Source organism: Haemorhous mexicanus, chromosome Z (genome assembly GCF_027477595.1).
Source record: "Haemorhous mexicanus isolate bHaeMex1 chromosome Z, bHaeMex1.pri, whole genome shotgun sequence".
NCBI classification, from domain to species: domain Eukaryota; kingdom Metazoa; phylum Chordata; class Aves; order Passeriformes; family Fringillidae; genus Haemorhous; species Haemorhous mexicanus.
The window spans coordinates 33,480,895-33,503,888 of NC_082381.1; the positions used below are offsets into that span (position 1 = coordinate 33,480,895).

The 22,994-nt window shown below is 39.3% G+C and overlaps 1 protein-coding gene across 1 annotated transcript in view; it reads left to right on the plus strand.

Moving 5' to 3' along the window:
* PRDM6 (PR/SET domain 6) overlaps positions 1 to 22,994 on the plus strand; it is a 79,466-nt gene that overhangs the window by 42,037 nt on the left and 14,435 nt on the right. The window contains exons 4-6 of the mRNA XM_059836500.1: positions 8,323 to 8,450; positions 11,884 to 12,008; positions 15,184 to 15,526. Of these exons, the coding sequence (XP_059692483.1) occupies positions 8,323 to 8,450; positions 11,884 to 12,008; positions 15,184 to 15,526 (596 nt within the window). The remainder of the gene's footprint in view (positions 1 to 8,322; positions 8,451 to 11,883; positions 12,009 to 15,183; positions 15,527 to 22,994) is intronic.

Sequence of the window (22,994 nt, forward strand, 5' to 3'; positions counted from 1 at the left end):
TACATGTATAGTTGATTATTACAGATGAAATAATATTTATTAGGAATCAAAACTGAACTTATCAGAATGTGATGTATATTGTCTTTATTTGGGCAGTTCAGCCTGTTTACTGTATAGGTAATCTAAAAGATAGCACGTAATTTACAACATATTTCAATGTTTGAGATGTGGTTTTTGCAAAGAATGTGATTATATAATATTACTATTGTCATAAATCAACATTAGTTTTTCTTTTTATTAAACTGGAGAGTTTTCCATGCATTTTAGTTTGTCTCTGAGTTGCAGTATACTTAGTTTTTCTTTTATACAGTGAGACTAAAGAGTTCTTAGAAAGCTTGCTGAATACCCTTACTTGGTCATCAAGTTAGTGAAAAATTGAGAAAGAAGTTATTGTTCCATGCATGATTGTTTCATTCAGTGTGTAACAAGAAGACACAAACTTAGAAGGGCCCTCCTGTCCTAAAGCAGATGCCCAGCTCCTAATATTAAGGCATTAAAAGTCTAAAAGCATTAATTCTTTGAGCACTTGTTGCTATCAATATGAACCCAGCTGTATTTTGATTTTCAGCCTAAACTATGCTCTTTAAATGAAATATTTTCAACGAACTGTTAGTATCTTCTCTCTCTCAGTTCATGCAGCATCTTCTGAATGTTTCCAGCTTTCTAGATAACAAGGTCCTTTGGCAGTGTGCTGATTTCAAAGCCAGCTGCTAGGCACCAGTACATTACACAAAATCCAGCCTAAATGAGTAAGTTATCAAGTCATGCATACAATCCAGCTTGCTTTCAGATTGACATGGTTAGAAGTTTTAAAAAATAAATAATGTATACGAGTCATAATAAACTCTGGAGTTCATCGGAATTTTGCTTAACAGCGACTGCCTTAAGCAAGTCAAATCACTAAATTTTGCTGTTCACTTATCTGAGTTTCAGGGCTCTTCAGGAAAGAGACAGCTATTTCTTCAGCTTTATGGGAGAAGTAACTATCCTTGTAATTTTTTCTGTTGGCCGTAGAGATGTCTTCTACCAGGAAGGCCACTTAATACTCCTCCCCCCTCTAAAAATATGTGTGTATTCAACCTTACTTACAGTACTAGTTTACTGCAGACAATGAGTAAAATGCTGCAGAGTTAATTAAAAAAAAAAGTTCAATGAAGATATGGTAGTTTCCTTCAAAAGGAGATGATGTTGATGACTGGATTGAGTATCTATGGGTAAGAGCAAAGAGGAAGGCCAATAGAGCAGATATTCTGGTGGGAGTCTGTTTTAGACCATCCAGCCAAGATGAAGAGGCAGGTGAAATATTCTATAAGCAGCTGGGAGAAATCTCATGATTGTCATCCTTATTCTCCTGAGAGACTTCAATTTAGCCAGTGGTTGTGAAAATGGAACAGTGTAGAGGGGAAAAAAATCCAGGATGATTGTGGAGTGTGTGGAAGAGAACTTCCTGACACAGATGGTGAGAGAGTCAGCTACGGAATGTGCCATGTTGTCTGTGAGCAGAGAAGGCCTTACAGGTTATGTGGTGGTCAGAGGCTGTCATGAGCACAATGATCACAAAATGATTGAGTTTTCAAATCTCAGAGATGTAAGGAGGAAGATCAGCAGAACTGCCGTCTTGGACTTCCAGAGGGCAGACTCTGGCCTGTTTAGGGAATTGGCTGACAGAGTCCTTTGGGAGGCAGGCTTGAAAGGAAAGGAGTCCAGGAAGGTTGGATGTGCAGTGGGAAGGAAATCTTAAAGGAATAGGGGCAGGCCATCCACATATGCTAAAAGATGAATTGGTGGGGGAAGAAGATTAGCCTAGTCAAACAGAGAACTTTGGTTGGAAGTTGGAGGGAAAAAGAGAGTTTGTGACCTTTGGAAGAAAGGGGCAGACAACTTCAGAGGATGTCATGAAGTTATGCAGGGAGAAAATTCGAAGGGCCAAAGCCCAAGTAGAACTTACCTGCTGTAATAGAAAATAAGAAAGGTTTCTATAAATTGTGTAACAACTAAAGAGGGCCAAGTAGAATTCCTTTGTTGGATATGTAAGGAAACAATGACAAAAGCTGAGGAAAAAGTTGAGGAACCTTCTTTGTCCCAGTCTTGAATACTAAGACCAGTTCTTTTCTGAATAACCAGTCCTCTGAACTGTAAGACAGGTGTGGGAACCCAAATAAAGCCCCTGTAATTGAGAGAAAAATTGTAAGAGATCTGCTCCGTTTGGAAATACAGAAGTCTGTGGGGTCAGATGGGGCTGACACAAGTCTTGAGGAACTGGGGAAAGAGCTCACTAAGCTATTTTCAATCATTTATAAGTGGCCACGGCTCATCAGGAGATTCCTGTTGACCAAAGATCAGCAGACATAAATCCCAGCTAAAAGAGGGTCAGGAAGAAGGATGCAGGGAACAGCAGGCCTGTAAGTGTGGTCTTGGTGCCAGGGGAGATCATGGAGCAAATAATCTTGAGTGCCATCATGCAGGCAACCAGCACTGAGCACAGTCAGCATGGGTTTACAAAAGGCAGGTCCTGCTTGAACGACCTGGCCTTCTTCTGTGAAAGTGTGACATATTTCATGGATGGGGAGAGGCTGCAGATATTACCTACCTGTTCTTCAGTGAAGCCTGACACCATTTCCCACAGAATTCTGCTGGAAAAACTGGATGCTGATGTCCTGTACCCTTCAAGTAAAAAACAGAAGCTGGCCATGTCCAGAGAACAGAGGTGAGTGGTGCTAAATCCAGCTCGTGGCCAGCCACAAGTGCTGTTCCCCGGAGCTCAGTGGTGGGGAACAGCTCCCTTCAATATCTTTATCCATGATATGGATATGGGGATCAAGTGCATCCTTTGTCAGTTTGCAGATGACACTAACTTACACAGCAGTATTGATCTGCTGGATGGTGGATAGGCTCTGCAGAGGGATCTGGACAGGCTGGATTGACAAGCTGAGGCCAAGCCTGTGAGGCCAAACAAGGGCAAGTACCAGGTCCTGCCCATTGTTCACAACAACCCTGCAGGATGGTACGGGCTGGGGGCAGAGAGACTGGAAAGATGTCTCGGTGGAAAAGGACCTCGGGGTGCTGGTTGACATCAGCTGAACCTGAGCCAGCTGTGCCCACATGGCCAAGAAGGCCAATGACATCCTGGGCTGTGTCTGCAGTCGTGGGGCCAGCAGGATCACAACAGGGATTGTCCCCCTGTACTCTGCACAGGTGACACCACACAAGTCCTGCATCCAGTTCTGGGCCCCTCTCTACAAAAATGACACTGAGGGGCTGCAGCATGTCCAGAGCAAGGCAGTGGAGCAAGGGAAGGGTCTGGAGCGCAAGTCCTGTGAGGAACAGCTGAGGGAGCTGCGGCTGTTTAGTCTGGAGAAAAAGAGGACTGGGGGGACCTCATTGCCCTCTACAACTGCTTGAAATGAGGTTCTAGGAGTGCACGAGCTGGGGCTGTCTCCCAAGCAACAAGAAACAGGAAAAGAGTAAACAGCCTCCAACTGTGCCAGAGGAAGTTTAACTTGGATGTTAGGGAAAAGCTCTTCACCAAGAGGGTTGTCAAGCACAGGAATAGGCTGTTCAGGGAAGTGATAGAGTCATCTCCTCTGGAGGTATTTTAAAGAAGTGTAGCTGTGGCACTTAAGGACTTAATGCAGGGACTTCAACCCTGCTTGGCTTGGCAGTGCTGGGTTAAGGGTTGGATTCAATGACTTTAAAAGTCTCTTTGCAACCCAAGCAATTCTATGGTTCTATAATTGCACACCTTTTACAGACTGTCAGCTTAATAGCCAGGTTTATAACCATTATCCTTTTAGGCATTGTTTTCAACTTCTGTTCAGGTTAGACACCTTTAAAGATGTATTGTTTTTACATCAAAAGCAGGGTCTTACAGTAGTGAGATTTGCCTAATGTAGAGCTTATTGAGTTCTGATGTCCAAGTTAGCAAAGAAGAAACTTCCAGTGTTACTGTGGCTTGTAAGTTCATATACTCTTACAGAAAGGATATAACTTGTAAGGATGCTACCACACCTAACATGTCTGGTTACAACTTCTTTACCATATTACCAGTAGTTTTGGGTACATATTTCCATCTTTGCATTGAAGGTAAGAGTAAATCTTCTTTAGAGAGGAGAAGACTCATAGTAAGCGATCTGAAAATTCTATGATTTTATGCATGTGATATCAATGACAATAGCACTGAACAGCAAAATGCAAGAGCCTCTATAATGGTAAGAATTAACTCTTGCATATGTTGTGGTTTTCTTCACATTTCTTTTGATGTCTTGCAGCATAAAACAAATATTCTAATACCTACTTTTACAATATAAATGTATTGGCAAAGAAACATTCTGTTTTTAGGATCACTCCATTCCCTGACTGCCAAAAGTAAAAATGAGCAGCCAAATAATTATCTGCTAATACCTTTCTTACCTGACTAAATGAAAAAATAAAATGCAGGAAGAACTTCTAAAGATGTAATAGCCGGCCACGGAAAGAGAACAAGGGAAGGCAACAGATAGGGAGGAAAGAACTTTGAAAAATAATTTTTGCTCTTGCTGTCGCTTCTGTGAAATAGTTTTAAATTGCTTCATACTTGGCTTTCTCTGCAGCTGTGTTGTTACATTTGAACTTCTTTAATCTAAAATTTTGTGGCATCTATACCAGAAACTGGAGCAACAGTTTTAGCACTAGAATTGGATTTGCCCCAATGATCCAAGTGAGCAATACTGACTCTACCAGTACTGAAGTAATTGAAGGTTCTCAGAAGTCTCTTTAGCACTCCACCTTGCCTTTTATTACTGCTTAAATCTTAGATTTTTCATGTTTATATTACTTCTGTTATTTATGTTATGGCTGGTCAGAGATTTTAGAGCATCACTTTTATGACATGCAGTGTGCTTCTGAAGTTATTACTGCCACTGTGTGTTACTCTTAAAATTGTCATTAAGGTATCTATGTCCTCCAAATAATTATCTTCAACCAATCCAGCCATTGGAAGAGGAACCTGACCTCTATTTGTGTCTCAATTATTTAATAAAGCGGTGTTTGCAAGGAAAAACTGAAAAGAGAAGACTTGTATTTTGATGACTATGCTTTGGACCTTCCTGCAAAATGAAGCAGTTTCTGTTGTATTCTGAAGTCAAAGGATGAAATTCAGAGAGGAGAAGTATGTATCACATTCTGAGTCTCTTGATCTGCAACATACCAGTAAAAATCTGTAAACAGCCAAGAACCTATTAAGAAGATAATTAACTATAAGGCAACTGCTAAGGGGGATCGCAATGCAAGTCAGACGAGGTGAGTGCAGACCTCCTCTTTTATCAGATTCCAGTCTGTTCCACAATCTGGTTCACTCCATCACAAAACAATCAAAAAAAACCACAACAAAAACCAAACCCTTAATACCCAGCAAAACCAACAGTTATCAGGGTCCAGTATGAAGCTTAGGTAACACTTCCAAGCGCAATCAAAGTAGAAAAATGAAGTAACTAATTGTGTTTCCACTACTTGGATCCGTGACAGAGGTGAGATACAGAAAATATTAGTGCAGAGTCTGAAGGGACTTGGAGAAATGGTATTCTATTTTGCTGTGAGGCTATTGTGATGTGTGAAAATTTGTGCCAGTGTAGATGGATGTAATGACCAAGTGAGGTAGTCAAAGGCTTCCAGTAGCATCAGTTTATCCCAGGTTTCTGCAGTATTTTCTGTGATAGGTAGTATGACTGTTTAAGGATGTATGCATGTGTAAGAGAGATGTGGGTAAATATGTATCCATTGCTTAAAGTAGTGCCTGTGCTCACAGCTTGCACTACAGGTTTGTTTTTTCTCTGTTATGGCAGATTATGGTTTGCTCCCTCATGAGGGCTTCTTCAGGCAGTTATTTCTTCACTGGTTTCCTTATTTATGTATCTGTAAAATGAATAAGCACTCCTGCATGATGGTGACATGAAAAATAATAGCCATACCTGAAATTTGTTTTTTTTTCCAGATTTTTAACCTGTATTGTTCAATTTGACAAATATATTCAACACAGTATTGTTATTTACCTTCCAAGCCTCCGGCTTCTGCTTCATTACAGATGGGTTTACAATCCTGTAAGAACAGGATAGTAACAGCTAAGAATGCTGTTGGATAGATTATGACTATGCAGCAATGTCAGTAATATCCTCCTAGGAAAGGAGACCATAGTGTGACTTGATGCATCAGTAATTGCAGAATAAAGTATTTGAAAATACTTAGTCTTGCAGCACAGTCCTTCCAATTCCAGACCAAGGCCCAGAAAAGATCCAGTCCTCGGTTTTCATCACAGATTTTAATTTTTCATATCATTTAATGACTGTCTATTTATTCAAAGCTCTGGCTAGGACTCTGTGTGCCAAGACATGAGTGTCACTACTGATTATGGCAGACCTCTTTGTCTTTCCTGTTTCATATCATCTGGGGATTAGGAAGTTATCATATCATCTGGGGATTAGGAAGTTATCAGCTCTTTATTTATGGGAATTGTTTTTGCCTCATGTTAAAGCATATATTGTTATGTGAATAAACAGCATGTAAATGGATAGGTAATAAACACTGCTGAGAATGTTTGCATAGATATTGCCAAAATGTTTTCAGCCAAGTACTGTTAGTCATTAATTTTTCCTTCTCTTCCTTTTTATATGCTGACATCCTGTAGAGCGTTTCCAATTTCCTCACAGATTTCTATAGTTTAACATATTTTGCTCACATATTCAACATACATTAAGATATTTGTATAAGAATAGGTCCTTGCTGATAATCAGCATGTTACGATTTATAAAAAAAAAAAACAACTTAATCACTGGGATTAAAGTGTTTGTTTACTTCTGAGGACTCCTGATTCTCTGACTTTATTCCACTCAGTGCATGTTGGGGTAGCATCTTGCTTATCCAACACAGGAGTATTTGGCCAGGTTCCACCTGGTCCTTGTCACAGACACTCAGGAGAAAAGGTTAAGGATCACCATAGATACTTGATTTCTGTGTCTCCTACTCTTGCAAGGGACATATTCTTCCTGATTGCTCACAGTCCCTCTTGGCCAAAAGCAAAAGCAAGGCTGGTTCCTGAATTTGAGGCTCTCCTTTGGTGGAGGAAGAAAACTAGATTTTGATTCCGACGTATATTTTTGTGTGAATTGTAGGAAGCCCTCTTTTAAAAAATCATAAGTATGAAATATAGTCACACAATTTCTGAGATTATTTTCTTGATATTGAAATAGATATTCGAAATTGTTAGTCTGTATATACTAGAAATGTTCAATTCAATGTAATAAATGTACTTCCTGCTTAGTTAGCAGAATTAATACTTTCAAGAAGATGTCAATTTACGATTTCTAAAAAAATAACATTTTTGGGGTATGAATATTAAAGCAAATGGTGTTCATAGAGGGGCAAAAGGCATGAAAATGAGATTTACTTCAGAAAGGCACCTAAGTGTTCAGATGTATTTGCGAGGTTTGCCAAAGTAATTGTGTAAGAAGTAAAAACCTTGTGACATCACACGCTTTTAGTAGGATTAGACCTACCTAGATAACATTTCTAAGCAGTCGGGGGCGGGTAGGTATGCATGATACATTTATCTTTTCATTTCAGAATCTCCAGAACAATTTTATTCTTGACTTCAGAGGGAGCATCCATTTTTGAATAGAAACATATTACCATCTTATTTTAAATCACCGTAACTGGCTCTCATGTCCTTAGCAGGGATGTCATGTTTAGGAAAACAACAATTCCCACAGGACTGGTCTCTCATTCAGTACTTCAAAAAATTGTATGTCTCGAGGGACCTCCAAAAGGCATCATAAACTCCGTTTTTCCTTCTAGTCTCATTTGTTTTGATATAATGAATCCTACATATCCCTAACATATCATGTAAGGCTGCTGAAGTATATACTCTTGCTGCAACTGAGATGTGAAGGAAGGGATCCTTGTTTAGGGATTGCTACTGCCCCTTGCTCAGATGTCCCAGCCATTTTATTGCACACTTTACGTCCAGATTTTCTTGTTTATCTGGCAGTTCATTATTTAAGGCCAGCTTGTCAAAATAGGTTAAATATTCTTTGGGAAACATGGTCACATCTTTGAGACACCACAAATATTTTTAATATGAAAAGATTGGCTTGATAAGAGAAACAAGATAAACTTGCATCCCCTAAAATACTTTTCTGCTTTTTCATTTATATTTCTAAAAGTATCAGTACACAGATGACAAACTTCATGGCAAAAAAGTCCCGGAAAAGCCACAGAGAGACACCAGCAAAGCAGTGAAAATGATTGCTGATGATTTGTTCTAACTGCTTGACCTTGTGACATCTCCCCCAGATATATGACCAAGATGGGACACTGCAGCACTTTATCGATGGTGGAGAGCCCAGTAAGTCAAGCTGGATGAGGTACATCCGATGTGCCAGGCACTGTGGGGAGCAGAACTTAACGGTGGTTCAGTACAGGTAAAGTGATTTTTGATTCACCCACTGACACAAAATGAGAATGTTTTATCAGGCTGTGACCATCAGGAGTACTGCTGCCTTTGATTGCAAAGACAGGATCAGAGCTTTGGAGGATGTGCTCACACGTGGGGCAGCACACATGGGGTGAAGCTCCGGGGTGTGAGGGCAGCCCTGCGTCACTTGTGTGACCACCCCACCACACCGAGCTCTCTGCACTTTTTCAAACAGCCTCATCAGAGGCAAGCCAACACAAGCAGTTCTCCACCCTTAACAGGGATGGCTGTGATAGGGGAAGGGGAAAAGTGGCACCCAGAGGCATCCTGAGGGTCAGTCACGGGCTGTACATACGCCTCGAGCTTTTTTGTTGAGTGCACCTGCTAGCCAAGATTGCTAGAGCTTGTGCCTCTTATGCTGCTGGCTAGAGAAAGTCAAAATGCGAAGAAAAATGTAAAGAAATTATGGTACATTTTGCTTTGTACTTGCAAATAGGTTCAGAAAACCCAGACAACACATTACATAAATACATGATCTCAGCTATAAACAAACCTTTTGCCTTAGAATCAGAAGCGACTGCTTGGCCTTATTAAATGTGGTAGGAAGCACATCAAAGAATGCCCCAGGCTTGCCAGTTGCAGTGAGCAATGATTTTTGCTGGTTGCTTTAGAGAGCGGAGTTTCTTTTATTTAGGAAAAATCTTAAACTTATTTAAACTACCTTTAAAATTAAAAATAAAACATACAAAAGCAAGCTAAAATGAAATACATAAAGTTTGATTATCCCATAGGGATCCAATTTAACAATGGTAAAATTGTTCAATTGCATTTTCAACTTTTTTATTCTCTGGCCAGTTAACTAAACAATGCTGCAGTTAAAAAAATAACAGTCCTATTTAAACATTACAAATCTTTTATTACATACTTAGATATCTGCTATCTATAGCTAAAATATAATAGGATTTTAAAGAAACACACTGGGTAATGAATAAAGATTGTTGTGATGAAAGAGCATTTTTGTAGGTATCTTGTGGACTATTTCTCTATGTGGTGATGTGTGCGTGCACATATATATATATAAAAATAAGAAAAAAAAAGCTTACATATATATATACATATAGATGACAAAACTAAATGAAAAGTGAACATGAGAAAGTCATTACACATCTGTCAATATTAAGTGGATTTTACAACTCTCCTTTCATGATGGAGTTTTTACTTAGAGTTCCCTCTGTTGATCTGTTTTCGATTACTTCAGATCTTTATAAAATGAACTACAAAAACACAATTTAAAAAACTGGCATCCATCACCGGTGACTGCATCCAAGTGTAAGAAAATAGAAAAGTTGGACAGTGAAAAACCAGCCTAATTTTTATTGTACATGGACGTCCTCCTCACAGAAAGTCAGCTGGTTTAAATTCATTCTGTTATGATTTGTAATATCTAAATGGAATTTTCTTCAAAGTGCTCTTGATTGATTGACCCTTAGCTGAACGTTTTGTTTTTATTTTGAGGCTGACAATAATGTTTGTTGGCATGTGTTCTGCTTCAACTGCGTTGGGACGCCATGAAGCTATCTTTATGAGTCATCCAACCACAATACTAAATACATGTCAGCAAAGGAAATATTATCCGAAAAGGGAAAAATCCCTTTGATGTACTTCAGCATGCAGAGATTTCTGCGAGTTTTGGAAGCTCTGCACACTTGTAAGGGACGGTGTACACTTACACTTTTTTTTCCCTGCCTACTCCAAGCCCCACAGACCACCCATTGCTCAAAAACAGTTCTGCTCTTTCAGCGGCAAAGTGTGTCATTTGGTTTTAGCACATTCATTTGCTGGGCTGCTGTGTTTATGTTAAGGGAAGCCAAACTGAGAGATGAAATGTTACAAGGGTGAAGTACAAAGTAGACTCAATTTTTCTCAAGTTAAGAGATGCCGGTAATTTATAGCGCGGCTCCGATTTTCATTTTTATGTAACAGTGGGAAGAATTAACCAAATGCAAGGCTCTGGGAAGAAAGAGAGAGAGAAGAAGAGGAGGAGAAGGAGGAGGAGGGAAGATGAAGGGGAGACACAAAAGGGAGAGTTTTTGTCAGATATTCATAGAAGGCTAAGAAAACCGTTCTGCTTAGCTAGCAGTGCCCTCCTGAGACAGGGTGGCAGTAAGCGAGGAAAATAACAAGATAAATGAAATTTTTGCAGCTGCTAGTAAAATATTGAGAATCTGCACTTTTTTATTGATCTTTATGATCCTGTTGCCAAGAGCCACTTTGCGGTGACAAAATATGTTGACAAGTGCATATCTCACTGCCATGAAAAATGTGGTAGAAGATTCTCCTTATGTCTGCAGTGTTATACAAGGAACAAATTGCATTGCTACAGCCAATTCTTTATAGAAAGTCTAAATTTAAGGCCTACCAACCCTAAACACTTTTATCTTGAACTTCAGAATAATGTTTGTAGCAATTCTTCACTCAGAAAACTGGTTGAGGCCTAACTTTTTTTCTTGGTCTATAGATGTTTTTCTGCCTTACATAAGCGGTTATAAAAAATGGTCATTTCTTGGTACTTTGACTGTATCACTTTGGTATGTAATCCTTCAGCAAGAGTGGACTGTTCTTCTTGTATATATTGAATTTCTATCCATCTCAGAGGGGTGTGTTTTACTGTTCCATGTGAAGCATAAGGGAAAAGCCGCCACAAACTGATAACACTTGTCTTTTATCCTGTGCCTGATTCTAATCTAGCACAGTTTTGCTGCCATGTAAATGTCTTAACTGCAGAAGTATCACTCTGAAGCTATTTACATCAGCGCAAGATCAGGATAAGGCTCTTGTTTTTATGCTAAAGACTTGAGGATTTTTCCCTTTTCCCCCACTGTGTTCCCACTTCCGTGGTCTAGAAACAGCCAGTCTTCTCCCAGAGGAACAATGAGATACACACTTATGGTAACACTGATTTATACCTACTAAATCATTGGCACTGCCCTGACGTTCCACGTAGTGGAAGATTTTAGCACTGCATGATCCAATTAATCCCAATTTTTTTATTTCCCCTAAGTGAAAGTCTGTTTTTCTCAACAACCCAAGATCTCTCTTTTGGTGGTGTATTACTGCCATGGGAGATCACTCCACACTATCTCAAAGGTCTTGCTAAATGTATTCATTAATTTAATTTCTCTTCACAAAAGAAATGTCGTCTACCCTAAAATGTGTTAATGTTTGCAGGTGACAAATGCAAAGCTGTTTAAATGGCTGTACTTGCTGATCTGTGTACACCACTAGGATGGTTATACTGTGTAAGCAAAAAGTGCCATTCCAATATTCCCCTGAAATACACATTGCAAGAAAATACCTGTGTTTTTATGGTCTCTTGAATTTCTACTGTAATACCATGTACTATTCCTAAATTATGCCATGTTTTCTTTTTTCTCGATTAGGTCGAATATATTCTACCGGGCTTGTATAGATATCCCCAGGGGTACTGAGCTGTTAGTGTGGTACAATGACAGCTACACATCTTTCTTTGGAATCCCTCTCCAGTGCATTGCACAAGATGAAAATTGTAAGTTCTTTCTTGCATTTCTACCTGTGTAAGCCATAATTCCTCTTTCATGCCTTATCAGTTACACCACTGAGCATTTTACAGGGGGCTCTGTCCCTGGAACTTCAGCCCCTGTCTGGATGGAGCTGTGAGCAATCTGTTCTGGTGGAGTCCCTGCCCATGTCAGGGGAGTTGGAGCTAGATGATCTTTAATGCCCCTTCCAGCTGAAACCATTCTATGATTCTCTGATTCTGTGACATTTAAGTAAAGTTATTTAAGGTGAGGTGATATGGTATGGTTAGAATCACTGTTCTGTATAAGTGATCAATTATTCTATTGCAAACAAGTTTGTTTGGTTCTCCCCATTGTTACTAGACCTATCACAAAATACTGTCTTGCCAAAACAGTAATGCATTGCAAGACTGCAGGGCCTCTGTTGGCGATTCTTTTTTTCTATTACCTCTGAGCATGTTGAGAAAAGTTTTGACTGGCTGATTAAAGAGGTTAGATCTTTGTGGTTAAACATAAAACCCTACTTTTAAAAATAGCAACTGAATGTAAGCACCCTAAAATGACAATAAATCTCTATTCCATCCTGACCATCCCCATTTTCATCCATTCTTTTACCTGTTCTCAACATTTTATTTCTAGTTTGCTAGGGATCCTCACAAAACTAAGCATGAATATTTACTTTTAACACAGACACAATCTAGTGCTGGATACCTTTGTCTGTAATAGAAATGGGTGATCCAGGCACAACCTTCAGTTTTACTGCTTGTGTGTGGGACTTGATTAGAGTGTGCATCCATTTTGGCAGCTAAATGTATCTGTGTAGTGGAAGAAAACAATAATGGACCCATTGAGTTTGGTCTAAAGTAATCCTGTGACTGCTCACACTTAGTAAATGACATTTAAGGTGTATGATTTTGGTCCTGTACTTGGACAATTAAACAGCATGAACTGCTAGGAGGAACTAGTGTCTTGTAGCAACTTAAATACTGAATCATGCAGCAATTAAACAGCAAGATAGCAGGGATTAAACTGTCAAAAATAAACATCCTTTTCCATCCTGAGTTTTCAAGTCTGTTGAGTTTGAGAAAAGTTTAAAAGAAATTTAGTTTCTCCCCAAAGCATTTGCTGATGAAAGCCATGCTCTGGAATGAGCAATATAGAAAGATTATTTTTTTCCTTCAGAAACTGAAGACTACAAAAATTTTATTTGAAAATCATCATGATAATATCTATATATATTGTCTCTTGCTATTTTTCTGTGAGACAAACCAGAGTTTCATCCATAGAGGCACTGATATGAGTAGATGAAATTAATCTCTGACCACAGAGCCAGCTGCAGACTGGTATAGGGCTTTAGTCCCACTTAAACTCCCAGAATGCACCTTCTGCTTATCTTCTGCACAGGGGTATTGTCAGCAGTACAAGTTCTGCCTATATTCCTTAGGTCTTTAGTAGACTGATGTCATTGCTTCTGCGGACTTTTATGACCACAATTTAAAGAAAATAGAAGAGAAGAAAAAGGTGATCTCCTTCTTCTGAGTATATAGAGGCAAAATGATAGTATACAAATTGCTCCTGGTACTGAAGAGACATAGAAGATGTATTCTGGGTCTGGAAGCTTGTGATAGACAGTTCCATGGATGTAAACCTACTCAGAAATGAGGTTCTCACATACTACAAAAAAGAGAAGATTAAGAAGGACCTCAACAGACATAAATTAAATATCTTCTAATAGTATAATATTGGAATTGTTATCATCGATCATAGATATTAGAACATAACTCTAAAGCAACTGGCATGATTTAAAATATTACCAAATATAAAGTTGTGGGGTTTTGGGGGATTTTTTTTTTTGTTTATTTGTTTGTTTGGGTTTTTAAACATTAAATAATGTTGGCTGATTTCAGCTTACAACTGAAATTTAATTCTCATGTTTGCGCTTAGAAATCTACCATCATGATTTATCAAAACAGAGTCGTAGTTTCTAATCATCAGTTTAATACATGCTATGTACCTCTTTGTATATATATATATATATATATATATACTGTTTGTAACAAAATTTGTGTACAGAGACTTATATATATATATAACATATTTAATTTAAAAATTTCCATTAAAATATTAGCTCATGGGCCTGAGCATGCCAAAATTTGAAAGCATTAGAAGTTACTCGGTCCAGTGGCCTGAATTATGTTTATTTTTGCATTGTGGTGCAATCTTTTGTCAGCTGACTGTTTTTCCACAGGACCCTTGCCTCATTCACTGCATGATCTACACGGTTCTCAAGGTGTGAGGCAGCTGCTCAGTTTCCTCTACTTGCTTGACCTCCTGCCTTTCTTATCACAAAACATTCAAATTCAGCTCTAAATCACTTCTTTGTAGAAAGCATATTGCATTTGTCGCTGAAATATCTGAGTGCCTCATTAGCCATAGTTAATTGACCACCATAAGTCTAGAAACAATTTTCATGGGACTTTAAGACATTTCTGTGCCTGTTTCATAGGTGGGAAACTGATGTATGAAGATCTCTCTGCCTGTACTTTGCAGTGTTTCGTGGTGCCCTACCTGGTATTAACCTCAGGCATAAGATGCGTGATGAAGTCTCTGGCTTCTTACTGCATTGGCAGTGTGACCACCTGTGAGATGTAATAGTGTAATACCCTTAGAGGCCACTCCTTCGTAGGATAAGGGAACTGTTGCTGCAGGAGATATTTAGGCCCTGTTGTATCTCAAGGAGGGTCTCAGCAGGGATCTTTTTCTCCATGCTCTCAAAATTCATGCTTGTCTGTGATATAGCAGTCAGACATGCTGACTGCAAAATCCAGAGTCAGGGTATCACAAGTGGTGCAGCTTTTCTTTTTGATGGCAATTCCATAGTGTAATAGAAGTTTATCACAGGCTTCTCTGGATCCTTCCAGTCTCAGACACTCCCCTGCATGAATTTTCATTTCAGTGCCACAGAACCAGCACCATCCATTCAGATCACTGTCTCATTCAAGCCCTTCTTTTCTCTTTTTCCCTTTTTTTCTTCTTTTTTTCTTTTTGTACTTGGTTTAAATGAAATTGTTTAATTGTAGAGTCAAAAAATGGATGTTGATTTTTTTTTTTGGTGCCTCAAAATTGTATTAGTTTTAAAAAGGCATAAAAAGGATCTTATTTACTTTTCTTGTTTTCTCCCAGTGAATGTCCCTTCGACTGTAATGGAGGCCATGTCCAGACAAGACACCCTACAGCCATTTAATAAAAGTAGCAAGCTATCCCCTGCCACTCCACAGCGATCCGTAGTATTTCCACAGACTCCGTGTAGCAGAAATTTTTCTCTCTTGGATAAGTCTGGGTCCATCGAGTCAGGATTTAACCAGATCAGTGTCAAAAACCAGCGAGTTCTTGCAAGCCCAACTTCAACAAGCCAACTAAATTCTGAGTTCAGTGACTGGCATCTTTGGAAATGTGGGCAGTGCTTTAAGACTTTCACCCAGCGGATCCTCTTACAGATGCATGTGTGTACGCAGAACCCCGACAGGTAAAGCCCAGGCTCTCTTTATTTCTGTATCTACTGATAGCCAGATCCACTGCTTTCTTCTTTTATCAAGCTGTTATCGTTTTCAAAACCAAGCCATTATTATGAGGAGCCTGTATGACATAATTCATCTGCAGTTCCGTGAAGTAAGCTGATAAAAACTATTGCTTGCTTTCACTATTTGTAAAAACATTCAGTACATAAATGTGCAGATAAAAGGAAATAGCTAAGGATATAATCTTGTTTTTAGAATGGTTTGGTACATCTGATGGAGGCAACAAAATTGAATGAAAATTTATGAATATCATAGATGGAAAAAATGAGGTCAAGATAATTAAAAGTCTCTCTGTCTTCCAAAGATAATCTAACTTGCTGCTCAGTGGCTGTCACAGTCATTTCAGGGTTCACCTATAGTGTGCAATGCGTATGAACTTAATTAAGTACTAAGAGGTAATGAATTGGAATTTTTTGCTTAGTACTATTTTTCTTCATAGCATGCAAACCCATAAATCGTACAAAGCTGTCAAAAGGAAATACCTACTCCACCAGTGATGTGGAGGAAAACAGATGCCACTTATTCAATAAACTAATATCCACACAGAAGAAAAATGTTGACTAGATACCTCAGAGTCAAAGTTGGTTTGAAAGTTTGTCAATACAGAATTTTATGGCTGTGAACTGAGGATGAAATTTAGCTGAACAAGTGAATTAAAATTTCAGGTACTCTGACCGGTGGCACAGTAAATATAATGGAACCATTATTTATGAATCAAAGGTGGTTTATTTGACAATTTTGATAGCTGGCAGGACAAAAGACAAAAATCAAATTAATTCAATAAAAAAGGCTGCCTGTATTTTGTCTCTTCTTCAGCTGTGCAGATTTGAGCATAACAACCAAATCCCTGAAAGGTAGTTCTAAAAGCAGCATTTAATTGTGAATTAGAGTTAAAAAACACTATCAAAAAAGTAGCAAAGGCTGAGTCTGTACATGTGTTTGTGTGCATGTCTGTGTGTCCTTGTGTACTTTGTGTACTATCTACATGTGCACATAAGCTTATGTGATTCTATGGGTATGGAGAGAATAAGTCCATTTTTCCAGAAGAAATGTCAAGCAAGTTAGGGACTAATTAGATTCCAAGCTAATATTAATAAAAAATTAAAAATTTATAATATTGTGAATGTGAACGAGCCCTTTCAACATTTTTCTGGATTTTATGCTTGCCTCAGCAGAAGTAAATGCTTTGCTATGGAAGTTGTAGGACAAAACTGGTAATTTAGGTGTCACAATGTAGAATATTGGTCCTGAAAGCTCTGCTCTTCTACATTCCATGGACTTTTGTGTTGCCGGTATTAAAGCATCCTAGGCATACTGTAAAACATAAAATGGTGCATCCTGGAAGAGGCTAGAGACTGGAAAAAGCATGTTGTGAAGCCCTCCACACAGTTTTTCCGGGATCCAGTCAGGTGTGACACATAGGTTTCATTCTTTGCTTGAACCAGTGACTTCCTTTGTGAAGAAGCAAGTTTCAGATGATAGTTAATGCAAGAAGGGTCTCTCTTAATAGCACTATTATCCACTCCAAGTGACAGCTAAATATTTATTTTGTCAGAGAAAGAAAATGAGGATAAATCTGTTTTACCATTAGATCTTTCATCGTGGAGGTGAGAGATTAATTTTTTTAAATTAATTTTTATTCCTTTTTGATTTTATTTCCTCCTAAGCAGCTTGTGTCACTCTTAAAAGTGAACATTCTCATTAGTAGGGTGCTGATTCATGGTGTCTTACCTCTCAGTCCCTCCAGTGCCTAGCCAGCCAGCAGCTTCCTCAGGAAAGTCTGGAACATTGTCAGCTCAGAATACCCTAGGGCATAGTAGGAAATCATCTTGCTATGATTAAGGTCATTGCAATTCATTCCATGCTTGAAATTACCATAAATAACTGCCCTAGGATCTGGGTTATCATATCCTTGCTTAGAAACCATTACAATCTGAGCTTACTTCACAGGAAACTTCTTGTCTTTTAGAGACTACCAGTTATTTAGTGATACAGTGTCTAGAAAAAGTGGCCTTTGGTTTCTTAAACACTCTGCATTTTTCTACATGAAAAATTTTTACAGTGTTGTACAAAATTTCCAGGCGACGTGGAAGTCAGGTATGATTTGTGAAAGAATACCTGTTTACCAGCCCAAAGAACTGGATGCAGCTCCCTGGTTTTTATTTTCTCAATGACATCTGCAGCGCTGCTCCAGCTGATAAACAGCTCCTCATTTATTGTCAGCAATTTGTGAGCACACCAGTCACTGCATCTTTGATGTGACTGAAACAGCAGGGCCCGTCGTCTCTAGGAAATAGACTTTAGTCTATCTGTTCTGGCTTAGTGTTTGTTTTGCAACAGTGCTGTGCAGGGAAAACACCTTTGAATCTGTACAGGAGTATGATTCATGGTCTGAAACACAAGAAAAGCAGGCTACTTGAAGCTTGAGAAATCCACACAAAGGTAATAGAACAACTGAGATTAAGAAAACATTCAAATAAGAGCAGATGTAAATAGGCCATAATATGCATAATTCCATGAAGCAGTAAGAAATAAATGATCCTATTTAACAGGCAGATCGCTTAATAAATAAAAATAATTTGAGAACATTACAAATCCCAAATAGGAGAAATTATTAAAATAATCTGCTGTACTTTTTGTTTTATTTAAAGATTAAGAATTAATTTAAAATCACTTTTAATTGTTTACTGGTTTACTTATATATTTCTCCCTTTCCACAAAAAAGTTTTAGTTTGTTACATTTTTTAGGGCTTCTCTTTGAAATTAATGGTAATTGGGGTCAAAGTGTTTGTGGGAGGTAGAAATTTAAATTTGTAAAATCTTGAACTCGGGGACCTTCTGAGCCTATAAGACTTACTTAAGCCTTGACCAGACAGAAATAGTTTGAGAAAATATTTCTGGAAGCAAGAGTTGAAAATCTATTTTTGTAGGAATTTTTTTGTTTATTTTGTTGGTTTTTTTTTTGTTGGGTTTTTTTTTTTTTGTTCTTCAGTTTTTTTAAGGTTTTTTATTATTATTATTTCCTCCCTTCTGCTGCAGAAATTCCCAGCAATCCTGTTTGGAAGGCTCAAAAAGGGGATAACCAAAACTCTTTATTACAATTAACAATTTTTAATTTTTTTTTTTTTTTAACAGCAACCACTTTTTTGATAATGACAGAGTCTTTTTTAATGACATCGCTATGATCACCAGATTCAGGATACTTTGGTGCTGAGGGAAAGCAGAAAGCTTCAGTTCTCACAACTTCTGTGTGGCATGTTTTCATGTACAACCTGTGCATCTGTATGATATGTATTTTCATTGATTGCCAGGGATTCAAGCTGAGAATCTGAGGGAAAGCACCCTCCATAAATGTGTTCATGGATGATAGATTATGGATGTGATCTGGCACTCACGATTCTTCTTTACTCAAAGGATATTATACTCACATTTTGCAGTATCACCTCAATATCATATAGTACACATGTTTTGTTTTGTTTTGCTTTTCTTAACAGGAAGTTGAAGTTACCAATTTAATAGATGTTTTTCTCTAATATCATGGCTTAGTCCATTTTGTGTTTATATTTTCTTTATAGGTTCTGCGTCTTTGACCTTGATGGTCTCGCAAAGTCCCCTAATTCATTTGAACCTCTCCAAAACAGACTTCTAAAAACTAAGTGTTTTGAGCAAGAGTTGTCTATTTCGATTGATTGAGTATTGCTCACTTAAAGTATACTTCATGCTGAATTTAATGCTGGTTCTTGCATAATCTTCTCATAAAGGCTTGCAAGTGCCCAGTGCTCAGAGCTAATAACAATAACAGAGCAGCAACTCTCCCTGACCGCTTCAGCAGCTTGCATATGCTCCAAGTGTGCTGGCTGTCTGCTTTGGCTGGTTTCTTCACAAGCATTTGTAACAGATGATTGCAGAACTCCCAGCAGGTCCAGCTCTGCCATGCCTGCTGCTGCATGGTGCCTGAGGTCCTCAGGACAGCAGCTGTGCTGCTTGAGGGGAGCACCAATGTGGCAGGGGATGTGGAGTCCAGAAGCAGAGAAGGTAACCCCCCACGGCTCTGTTGATGCTAGGGATGTTTCTGTGTGCAAGTTAGCAGTGTCCTGAGGTGTCACTTTGCTTTCCAGCCTTAATTCGACTTGCTGGAAGAAAGCATTCCTCAAAAATACCTTCCTCTGAGAACAACTGTGACCTAACTCCTCTGACTGCAGCTGCGCTCTTAAAGCTGTGCATTGCATCAAGGCCAGATCCTGAAAGCTGATGCTGGCCCCTCCTCAAACTGTGCTCCTTGTGGGGTTTCTTGCAGAGGCTGTGGTGTGGCAGCCTCCTCCCTATAACAATGAGAAATGCTGTCTTGGGTTCAAGGGAGCCCTGTGTCCCACTCTTTGAGACCGTGAGAGCAATCACCTTTTTGAAGCCCAGGAGCAAAGACGAAGTCAGGCAAAACCACCAGGATGCCTGCATGGATGAATGGGGAACTCCTGCATGAATTCAAAGACAAAAAGGAAGCCTCCAGAGAATGCAAGCACAGACAGGTAGCCTGGGAGATGTACAGACAGATTGTCTAAGCAGCCAGAAATCCCTTTGGGAAAGCTAGAGCCCTGATAGGATTAAAAGTGGGCAGGGACATCTAAGACAACAAAAGCTTCTGTTGTTACCTTAGTGATAAAAGGAAGACCAGGGGAAATGTGAGACCTCTCTAAAAGGAAGCAGGAGGCCTGGCGACCCAGGACATGGCAAAGGCTGAGCCAGTCAATAACTTAGCTGGCAAATGTTCCAGACACACCACCCATGTCACAGAAGGCAAAAGCAGGGACTGGGAGAATGAAGAGCTGCCAGCTGTAGAAGACCAGATTGAAGACCATCTAAAGAGCTTGAAGGTGTGCAAGCCCCTGGGGCCTGGTGAGAAGCATGTGCATGCCCTGTGAGAAATGGTGGATGAGGTGGTAAGCCACTATCTGTCATATTTGAGAGGTCATGGCAGGCTGGTGAAGTTCTGCTGATTCAAAAAGGGGTAACATAACTTCCACTGTTAAAAAGAAAGACCTGGAGAACTACAGGGTAGTCAGTCTTGGTGCCTGGCAAGAGCATGAAGCAAATCCCTCTGGCAACTAGGTTAAGGCACATGGAAAACAGGGCAACAGATGACAGCCACTGCGATTTCACAAAGGGCAAATCATTCCTGACAACTTTGGCACCCTTATACAGCAGTGTTTACAGATCTGGTGAAGAAGGAATGGAGACTGAGGTCATCTACCTCGACCTGTGCAAAGTGTTTGCATCTGGCAGCCTTGTCTCTGAAGTGAAGAGACAGGGATTTATTTGATAGTCAGATCTCTCAATGGGTAAGGAATTGGCAGGAAAGTTGCACTCAAAAGAGCTGTGATCAATGGCTTTTAATCTTCAAGTGGAGACCTGGGATATTCCTTAGAGGCTGCTATCTGGGCTGATGCTATTCAGCAGTGTTTGTTGGTGACAAGGACAGGGGGATTGAGCGCACCCTCAGTGAGTTTCCTGATAACACCAGGCTGTGTGGGGCAGGTGACGTGCTGGAAGGAAGGGATACCATCCAGGTGGGACTGGGTGAGCATCATGAGATCCAACAAGAGCAAATGAAAGTGGTTCAGGGCAATCCCAAGCACAAATACAGGCTGGGTGGAGAATGGACTGAGAATGTTCCTGAGGAGAAGGACTCAGAGATGTTGGGGTGTGAGAAGCTGGACATGAGCCAGGTGTGCACTTGCAGCCCAGAAAGCCAAATACGTCCTGGGCTGTGTCAAAAGCAGCATGGGCAGGAAGTGATTCTCCCCCTCTATTCGACTCTTGTGAAACCCCACCTGGAGCACTGCATCCAGCTCTGGGGATTCCAGCATTAGAAGGATGTGGATCTCCTAGAGAGAGTCCAGAGGACAATCCCAAAGATGATCAGAGGCATGAAGGCTGTTCAGTATAGAGAAAAGAAGGGCACAGGGACACCTTATATGAGCTTTCCAGTACACATAGGGGCCTGCAAGAAAGCTGGAGAGAGACTTTTTGTGAAGACATTTAATGATAGATCAAGGGAAAATGGCTTTAAACTGAAAGAGGGTAAATTTAGATGGGATGTAAGAAAGAAATTCTTATTGTGAGGGTAATGAGACAGACTTGAAATTTTCCCAGAGATGCTGTCGATGCCCTGTCCTGGGAATGAACAAACAGGACGGGGCCTTGAGTGGAAGATGTCCTTGCCCATAGCAAGGGCTGGAAACAAGATGGTCTTTAAGGCCCCTTTCAACACAGACCATTCTATAACTACGATCATGTTGGATTTTTATTTCTTAGTCATCAACAGGGAGAAAAGCACTTTCAATTGCATGCCAGTCTCTCCTTTCAGCTGGTGCTTTTCTAGCTCTTTCTGAGGGAAAAGAATACAGTGCTGCACTGTTTTGTCTCCCTGGGCTGGAAGAGTTGCAATGACAAAGTTACGAGTGTTCAGGAACTCACTCTTACAAACAATTTCTCTTCTAAGATTACACTAGAATTCCATATGCCCCTTGAAAAGAGCAAATTCACTTCTGACGAGGATGCACTAAAAACCTATTAATCATAAAGGAATAGTTTAAAAATGCAGTGGAAAATAATGATTGGATATTCCAAGGTTCTAATAATTAAAAGAGTTAATAATTTATGATGTAGAAAATAAATTTGTAACACTTTGGATAGGCTTTGGAGTCAAAATTTGGAAAATATATTCTTTTGGAAGAGGAATAGTAAAAGACAAATTAAGCAATGCCAGTTTTGCTAAGTGAAAATCTAGAAAGAATTAAACTAAATATACAGCTGTCTCTCAGTAGCTATTTCAGATGAAAGCATATGGATTTTTTCTATCTCTTAAGATGCTTTGTACATGTTAGGGGTTCTACATTCCCTGCATGAGCTTTGGTGAGGTTCAGTAAGTCTTAAAGGAAAGCATGACTTTGGTACTGGTCCCATACATGATGTAGTTTCACCCAGAAAAATATTAGCTGGAAAAGTAAGAAAAGTTTTAAGACAACAAAAGACCTCACCAAAGAGCAAAATCATTCAGGAGATTGTCTATCTTAGAGATCAAAATTTATTCCATAGTGTTTTCATTTTGAAAAGTGTGTCTTGCACAACTTGGAAAAGCTCAAATTATAAATTACCGCAAAGCCTGAAAATGATTACATTAGAATTGCTTTCAGAATTTCAATTTGGATGGCTTGTGTTCCTATATGGGCCATCATATAGTCAGAGACTGTAGGATTAAGGTCTCTAGAAAAAGCTGGTGGATTGTAAATGTCAGTAAACCTAGATAGCTTATCAATGATGCATGGGATTAATAACAACAGTGTAATTTTTCCAACAGGAAAATTTTCTTCTGGGTAAGTAGATTTCCTTTCTCTAAGCACAAAAAGAAAGATGTGG